The 9,070-nt window shown below is 45.4% G+C and overlaps 1 protein-coding gene across 3 annotated transcripts in view; it reads left to right on the top strand.

The window, feature by feature from the left end:
• The first annotated feature begins 990 nt into the window (after positions 1 to 990).
• dab2ipb (DAB2 interacting protein b) overlaps positions 991 to 9,070 on the top strand; it is a 57,913-nt gene continuing 49,833 nt past the window's right edge. For 2 of the 3 annotated variants that reach the window (XM_060050490.1, XM_060050488.1), the window contains exon 1: positions 3,375 to 3,640. In XM_060050490.1, the coding sequence (XP_059906473.1) occupies positions 3,618 to 3,640 (23 nt within the window). In that variant the 5' untranslated portion in view covers positions 3,375 to 3,617. Of the gene's footprint in view, positions 1,757 to 3,374; positions 3,641 to 9,070 lie in introns of those variants that run through there. The other variant, XM_060050489.1, reaches the window with a different exon arrangement.

The following is a 9,070-nucleotide window of genomic DNA, read 5'->3' as shown; positions in this document are numbered from 1 at the left end:
GCTGCGTGGCATCTTTATTCTTTTCAAATAATACAAGAAAAGAAGTATCATCAAAGGTTGTTTCAGAGATTTGTATGACTTAATTTGTGCGCATTCAAAAACAGTCTGATGAAGGTCTGAAAGACGTGAAAACTGTTGTTGTAAGAACTGTTGTGAGAAGAATAGAGGAACAAAGAGGAAGAATAGATAAACAAACAAAAAACAACAACATTGGTATTGGCATCGTATCAGCCAAAAACTAACTAACCACAACATCTCTCTCTCGTCCCTTTAACTTTCTCCAACCTTCTCTCAAACGTCAATACCCATCTCTCAGTAGTTATTTTTCAATCCTGTCTCTCTATCTCCCTCCCGTCTCTATCACCCTCTGTCTCTCAGCCTCCTCTTGTCTCTCTGTGATGAAGGCTTGTCTGATCCTGCCTGGAAAGTATCCGCTGTCATTTTATGTATATATTTTGGCATCTATGTTGCTGTGCTCCTCAGTCAGACTGTATTCTGCTACAGCACAGGCTACTGTTTAGTGTGGGGGCTAATATTTTAGCGGTGGGGCCTCCGTAGGCCATTACAGACGGACTGCTACCCTCTACACTCAGAGTGAAGCTACTGGTCAGCAGCTGCTGACCCTCTCCGCTGTAGCGATGGTTTGTGGTAGCGTCTACGCGTGCATCCCACCAACATCTCGTCGGCTCGGATTCCCTGCCCTGATCCACCAACAGTTGCATCTTGGGTTGCAAGATGCAACTGTTTTCCTTGACACATCTATATGCATTTTCATATTCGGTTTCCACCCAGCGGTTGTTATGCACACGCAAACACATTCAGTTGCACGACCACACATACACGCACACTCACTTATTCACACTGACACAAACACACACACACTCACACTTATTCATACTGACACAAACACATACACACACACACACACACACTAATTAACAAAAACACACACGGGAACAAACACACATACACACACACACACACACACACACACACACACACAAACGCACACCTTTATTCAAAGTAACACACAAATGCTCTCTCAGAATATAAGATAAGTAAATGTATGTTTGATTTGGCCTTGTGTCCATGTTTCACTCTACCCTTGACAGTAAGCTGTTTTCGACATAAATGACAAAATTGTTAAGGAATGGCATTCGGGGAGATGGTGACGCCGGGCCTCGAGGATACGGCTGTTCTCTGCTGCAACATTGATTCGCCAAAGAATTTCTATAAATAGAGGCAGCCCTTGCTCAATTGTGATTCTTTGCAATTCAGAACAGACCAGGTCACACAAACACACACACCCTTGCTAACAGCGCCGTAAGGTATGATATTATCCCTGAACACGCAGCAGCAGCAGGAAAGAATGAGGAAGTCCCTAGAGTGCTTCGTCTCTGACTTCTTGGCTTTGTAGTTAACCTTTACCCAGACAGGCCGTCTCAAAAACAGTAAGGCCCACAAGTCTGTTTACTCTCGATAAGAGGGAGAGAGAGAGACACACACATACACACAAACACACACTCACGCACGCAATCGTAATCTACAGCATTGCCTAAGGTTTGTCCTTACATAGCGAGCACTCCCTACTCCCCCTCCCTCCTGCCCTGTCCTTCGAGGTTGTTCCCCAGGTTGCTGTGACTGTCCCTCTGTGTATTGTTCAGAGCAGCGGTGCACCTGTGGAGGAAGCAACTGTTTGTTTCCCCCCTTGCCTAGTGAGCAGATCAGACAGAACGCACCAACCGCATGTTTAACGGTGAGATTTTTATGAAACTCTTTTACCTTTTAGATTTACTTATTTTAATTATGTTTTGATGAAATTGCGATCTGTAAAGTCATATAAGGGTGCAAAATGCAGTTGTTCCATCCTCATATGCACACCCACACACACACACACACACACACACACACACACACACACACACACACACACACACACACACACACACACACACACACACACACACACACACACACACACGCACACAATGTCTATTATCAACCCCTAGGGGGTACACTACACATGTCATGTAATTATCCCTCTCAAGATCCTGACAGCAGGGCTGGCGGTTCATTGTCAACACAAGCATCTGAGCCTGCCTGCTGAAGTGGCTGGCCGATCCTCTGACCACCAGCTGATTGGGTATATAGCCCAGTGGTTGGCTGTATCTGAGCTGGTGTACTCTGGACTTGGTCTTTGGATCTCTGTTCAGGATTGTTGCTTTTTTAAACCCATGCAGGGTCTGTTCAGCACAGTGGCAAACAAGCCATGGGATACATCTGGCAATGCTTCTCTTTATAACTGGGTTCCATCATTTCCCCTTCTCTCTCTCTCTCTCTCTCTCTCTCTCTCTCTCTCTCTCTCTCTCTCTCTCTCTCTCTCTCTCTCTCTCTCTCTCTCTCTCTCTCTCTCTCTCTCTCTCTCTCTCTCTCTCTCTCTCTCTCTCTCTCTCTCTCTCTCTCTCTCTCTCTCTCTCTCTCTCTCTCTCTCTCTGCCTCGTTTGTGCCTTCCGTTTCCTACTCGTCCAGCCAAGGTCCTAAAGCCTTTTCCCACAGAATGGGGCATGTGGAGCTAAACCATTGTTTCTGAACACAGGGCATGGAGAAAGGGTGGAGTTAGGATTGACTTCCTGAATTCTTTTATTTTTTGTGTGTGACTATGAGAATAGGGTGTATGAGTAATCTGGTGGGTTACTGTGTTTATCTGTTTCTCCCCACTTAGTGGCCCTGTTTTTACCATATTTATTGGATGTTTTCAGATGTTTAGGAATTGGAATATGGCCTTACATCATTTGAAAATGTCAGCCTATTGCATCCTCAAACATTATTTTGTTGACACAGGTTACTTGCAAGCCTTGGCTCTATGCACTGAACTGCAACAACCTGGTGGTAAACTCCCTTTTGCTGATGCTCTCCAAAGTTGCCTCTAAAGTCAGATTGAGCTTGTTCGTTCCCAGCGACCGACGCTTTAAATCACACTGGGGAATGAGAAATGGGGGAGGGGGGAATAGAGAGCGAGCGATGGGGGGAGGAGAGGAGGGGGAGAGAGAGATGGGGTTTGGAGGGGGGAGAGAGAGATAGAGATGGGGGAGGAGGGGGTGAGAGAGATGGGGGAGGAGAGGAGGGGAGGGGGAGAGAGAGATGGGGGGAGGAGGGGAGGGGGCGAGAGAGAGATGGGGGGTGGGGGGGGGGGAGATAGATAGAGCGAGGTGGGGGAGGAGGGGGTGGGAGAGAGAGAGAGAGAGTTGGTGGGAAGAGGGGGAGGAGAGAGAGAGAGAGAGAGAGAGAGAGAGAGAGAGAGAGAAGAGAAGAGAAGAGAAGAGAAGAGAAGAGAAGAGAAAGAGAGAGAGAGAGAGAGAGAGAGAGAGAGAAATGGGGAGGAGAGGGGAGAGAGACAGGGAGAGAGTGAGCCAGAGGGGTGTGTTCCAGCAGCCAGACATCCTCTGGGAGCAGCGTGTAGCTGGAGGCTCCACCACACATTCCCAGAGACTCAGGAATAGTCGGGAGCCGAAGGAGAAGAAGCGTAGCGGCGACTATTAGCCACTTGTAAGGAATGCGATCGACGTTGAAGTCGAGCGTTTTGGGGACCCGGTGGTTCGAGAAGGCTCCGTGGAAGGATGTTTCACATCTTCTCTAGATCGTAAGTTTTATATTATCGGTTTGCTTATGGTTCTCCTCATGGGGAGCACAGCTGCACTGCTAACGGCGTCGGGATTAAGCTAACCGCTGTCTCCGAACAACTTAAACTATCCAGGATCCTCGTACTGAATACTGATGTAGCTTACTTCAACTCTCTATCGGGGTTGTTGGTGCGATTCTACGCCGTCCTAGCGCGGCTCGGTGACTGCGTCGGTCGGTAACAACATCATGAAAAGTAAAGCTAAGTTGTTGACAAACTGGAGACAGCGGGACACTGGGACAGGTCCGGACCTGAACTGGAGATATGCAGACTGGGGCCCGGGGCTCATGATGGGTTTGGAAAATCATTTGTGTGTGTGTGTGTGTGTGTGTGTGTGTGTGTGTGTGTGTGTGTGTGTGTGTGTGTGTGTGTGTGTGTGTGTGTGTGTGTGTGTGTGTGTGTGTGTGTGTGTGTGTGTGTGTGTGTGTGTGTGTGTGTGTGTGTGTGTGTGTGTGTGTGTGTGTGTGTGTGTGTGTGTGTGTGTGTGTGTGTGTGTGTGTGTGTGTGTGTGTGTGTGTGTGTGTGTGTGTGTGTGTGTGTGTGTGTGTGTGTGTGTGTGTGTGTGTGTGTGTGTGTGTGTGTGTTTTGACACAGTGCACCCCCCTCATCAAGAGGGGGGTGACCTGTAAACAATGCGTTGTTAACACGTATACATCCATTATTATTATTTGTATTACTATTGTTTGCCTTTGGTTTGTTTGACCGAGTTTGTTTGGGGTCTCAATACACTACAATGTCGTGTTGTGGTGCATAGTATTGTCAGTATCTAGGCCTAGTCATGTTACTTCATTCTTTGATCTCTTTCCACCATAAAGAGGGGGATGACCTGTAAACAATGCGTTGTTAACGCTTAAATCTGTTATTATTTATCTTTAGTTTATTTGAAGGAGGTTCTCAGGGCTGCTTTTGGGGTGTCAATACACTGCAATGTAGTGTTGTAGTGCAGTGTAGTATAGTTAGTCATGTTGTTTCATCTTTTGATCACTCTCCACCAGGCTGTCTCCTCACCGTGGGAGGGGTGTTACTGATTGAAACAACCTTTTCTGGAGCTCTGCCTCAGCTCGCTGCACAAATACATGCCCTCTTCTGGTGAATCATTTCAGAGTAATTGTTTAAGCCTGATGCTGAACGGTCTGATATGAAGTATGCAGCCTCAATGTCTGAGCACTTTGCTGCAATAGTTTAAAGCAATAACTCCTTAAGCATACAGTTTCCTCAGTTTCATGAAACTATGGACGGATCCGGTGGTAGTGTTTCTTTCGTTCAGAAAATAAGGTTGCTTATTGTGTTATTCCCTTAATTTCCCTGTAGCTCTGAGGTAAGCGAACCAACAGTACCAGAGATGTCAAGGAAGACAAATGAATAATACAAAAGGTGCTAATTCATGCTAAAACTTTCATTTGTCTACACCTGTAGGGTCTATATTTGTGTGCGAGCAGCCTATTCTAGCATGTAGTTTAGTATTCTTGTGGACAAGTCGCTACATCATAGTTATCTGAATAACATCAGAGTAATTCTCCATCCTCCTCATCTGAGAGGTCAAAGTGCCTGCCCTGTGGGTTCCTTGCTGCATTGCTGAGCCGGGTCGTTATTCAGAGTCCTGTTACTGATGCATGCCCGCCCCTGACACTGAATATAAGCATCTTCTGCTGGGACGGTCCGAGCACATGCATTATGTTTGCAAAAGGCCGGCAGTCACTGTGACCTTACGTTTTAGAGACTCCATTATGGTTTAGAGCAATGATTATAAGATGAAAACTGATCGTTTTTTCTTTTCTGTTGTAGTTCATTCATTTCCTCACCCTTCTAGGGTTTAATGGGTCACGGGCCTCACTTCCTGTCTAAACTCCAGCTTCCTGTTTCGGACTTCCCGACACTAAAGGAATGGTGGTCTATGACTGAAGACATGTGTACAGTACCACTATCTGATAATCATAAAATAAGAGCTTTTCATACATTGTGTTGTCGAACAGCTCAAACAGAAAATACCACAATATTTTTGTGTTCGTATTGTGCTGAATGTGAGCACGGATCAAATGGGTGCGCTTATTGCTCTTGATCAAAATGTAGGACGTCATAGTGCTGTGTTGGAGGCAACCGCATGTGTGCATGTGAGAAGAAAGGTGTTTAAAATGTCATGTTTCAAATAAGTCGGTGTAAGAGAGAGTTCATTCTACCATCCTGAAGGGATATCCCTCTCCCCTTATATATGAAACAAAACAGGCTATTGTTGTTCCATGTGGGCTGGTCATTCACACTGTTAAAAAAACATTAGAGAGAGGTTGCAATTCTGCCCTGTGAGTTTCACCCCTGACCCGGGCTGGTCATTAAGACTTACTAGTTAGTCTGACCCTCTGAACCCATTGGGCTGTATTATTTTCACTACAGTTGTCATCAATGTTTGAGTCCTGGCCTCTTTTTGAGAATTAGTGTATAGCTTCACAGCTACCATATGTACACACACACACACACACACACACACACAGACACAGACACACACAGACACAGACACAGACACAGACACACACACACACACACACACACACACACACACACACACACACACACACACACACACACACACACACACACACACACACACACACACACACAGACACACACAGACACAGACACAGACACACACACACACACACACACACACACACACACACACACACACACACACACACACACACACACACACACAAACACCCCAAACAAAACCATTTAATTAATTAAAGAATAATAATTAAATGGCTATACCACATTGCTATCCAGTATTCTGTACCTTATCAACAGGCCGCCTGGTAACAGCTAACAAGCCTCTTGTACTCTAGTATAGCAGACAACTAGTCTTAAACAAATGACTCTAGTTGACTGTGATGAACTGTGATGTCGCAGCTGCGCATGTGGTGTTTTCCTCCCATTAGTTGTTTAAATGGCCAGCTGCTCGGTTAGGATTCCACAGATAACTTTGTGTGGAAAATGTTCCACTGAATTATTTCCCCGTTTAGCTCTCCTACTGTATCCTAACAGTCTGCGTCCATGTGTTTGTCATCGTGTGTGTTTGTGTGTCTGTGTCTTTGGCATTTCCTGCAGCTGCAACTCACCTACCTGACCTCAGTTCACTGATTTCCCATGATGCTCTCTCTGCTGTATACACCAATTCCTAACATTCAAGTGTGTCATTCAATAGATAATCCCACAACACGTGTGTGTGTGTGTGTGTGTGTGTGTGTGTGTGTGTGTGTGTGTGTGTGTGTGTGTGTGTGTGTGTGTGTGTGTGTGTGTGCGTGTGTGTTTATGTTATTTGATTGATTTGAGTTCAAAGCTACCTAATGTAACAGATTGTTATCTTTGTGGTCTCCTGTTTGTTTGTGTTTAAATACATTGAGCCAATGTATTTTTTCTCGACTGCAGTTTAGAAAGTCCCTGCACTCTCGCAGAGCTTCATTCTTATTTATATTATTTTATTTACCAGGAAAATGGCTCACAATGGAACCACTTGTCTTTAGCCTCTCCTTCTCCATCTCTCGCTCTAACTCTTTATTCTCTTTCGCTCACTCTTAATTTCTCTCTCTCTCTCTCTCTCTCTCTCTCTCTCTCTCTCTCTCTCTCTCTCTCTCTCTCTCTCTCTCTCTCTCTCTCTCTCTCTCTCTCTCTCTCTCTCTCTCTCTCTCTCTCTCCTATTCCCTCTCCCTCAGCTCTTTCTCTCTCTCTCTCTCTCTCTCTCTCTCTCTCTCTCTCTCTCTCTCTGGCTAACGTAAGCGCTCCTTTGTCTTGCGTACATTAAGGCTGGAGCCAGCCAGGCTGAAGGGGACCAGGGCGCTGTCCATAATCAGCAAGGTGGCCGCCGGCTGCTAATGGCCAGAGCCGCATGTGGAAATTATTTCATTAACTTGTGTAAAGCATGGTGAGAAATATGCATATCTTCATTTTTTCGTAACCCCTTGTTCTTTTGCTCGATTTGAGTGAGTGGGCCTTGTGGAATATGAAATACAAAAGGTTGTTGCAGAAAATGTTTTCTGCTGAAACTCTAACGACTCAACTCAGTATACAGAACCCATTTCCCAACAATATGTTAGGAAAGCACTAAACGGTTATCAAGGACACAGAGCAGGTAGTATCATGCAGTCATAAGGATAATTGCAGGGATTATTTGAAAATATATAACCCATCCACGAATCATGTTAACTACTAAAGAAGGACACTAGATATACCAAACACAAAAGCATAGTGAGCAATACTAGTACGCCCTGTTATCAAGGAGATGTCATGCCTGTTTAGGCAATGAACTGCAAACACTTTATTGGCCACAATTGTGGCTAGTTACAGGCAGCATTTCAGTTTCACAGAGATACACCTTGCTCACCAAGGACATAAGGCAGGTTTGTCCGCTATGACTGTTTGATTAAAGGAGCTTATGTCTATGGTGTAGACAGACTGGTTTTGGCGGACGATTCCTTTTTGGCACGACACCGCGGAAGACCAGAACTAAAATACAGAACCAGGTTTTTTATTGTTTTTTCCTATTAATTTCTATAGCAGTTCAATTAGTTGAAACAAATGTGGGGTCTTGCGGATCTGATTCTGGTACGGCTGATGGGTTTGGTTGCTTGAAAGTTTCAAAGGACAATTGGCAAGTTTATTAAATAGCATGGCAGATCTAGTGCTATTCAGCTCCAAAGAGAAAGCTTAACATGCAGGAAAGAGCATCATACCAGTTTTATGATATAAACACACCTGTTTATTCAATAACCAACCTGTTTCATAACGAGGTTGAGCTTTTTGCTATCTTTTGCCTTTGATTAAACATTGGAATAGTTGCTCAATAAGTTCATCATTAAAACCCTTCTTTATTATTACCACCCACCTTCCCACAACCTCTTATTTGAATGGCCGCCACTGACTAGGGGGAGTGCCTCGTGGAGAACAACATCCTAGCGACAACCCTAGAACATGGCCGCCATATTATTGTGAACACTTCTTGTTTGGATAAATAAAGGTAATTATAATACAAAAACAAGATCACGGTGGGGACGGTCCGAATAAAATCTCCCCAGCGGTGGCACGTCCAACTATGGTGTCTGTGATAACACTCGGCACCCCTAAACCTAAGGAGGAAACGCCAGAGCGTATGCGAGCAACTCGGCTGTAGCCTAACAGTCTTGAGCCGTGCCCTGGTGGCCACCCCCTCTCTCTGGAATACAGTTTAGTCTCGTCTTTGTCCATCGGCCTTGTTATACCCCCGTCAGTTATGACTAAGGGATTCTGTCCATGGCTGGTTCTGTCTATCGTCCTCCCCTCGAGTCATGTGGAAGAGACGAGGGAGGAGGCGATCTGCCACTCCTCCTTCTCCTCATCTCCTCCGCTGTTCCGCTCCCCAGACGA

This window comes from Gadus macrocephalus, chromosome 4, assembly GCF_031168955.1.
Source record: "Gadus macrocephalus chromosome 4, ASM3116895v1".
In the NCBI taxonomy this organism is placed as follows: Eukaryota; Metazoa; Chordata; class Actinopteri; order Gadiformes; family Gadidae; genus Gadus; species Gadus macrocephalus.
Note: the sequence above shows the minus strand (reverse complement) of the source record. Positions and strands in the feature narration are given on the sequence as shown.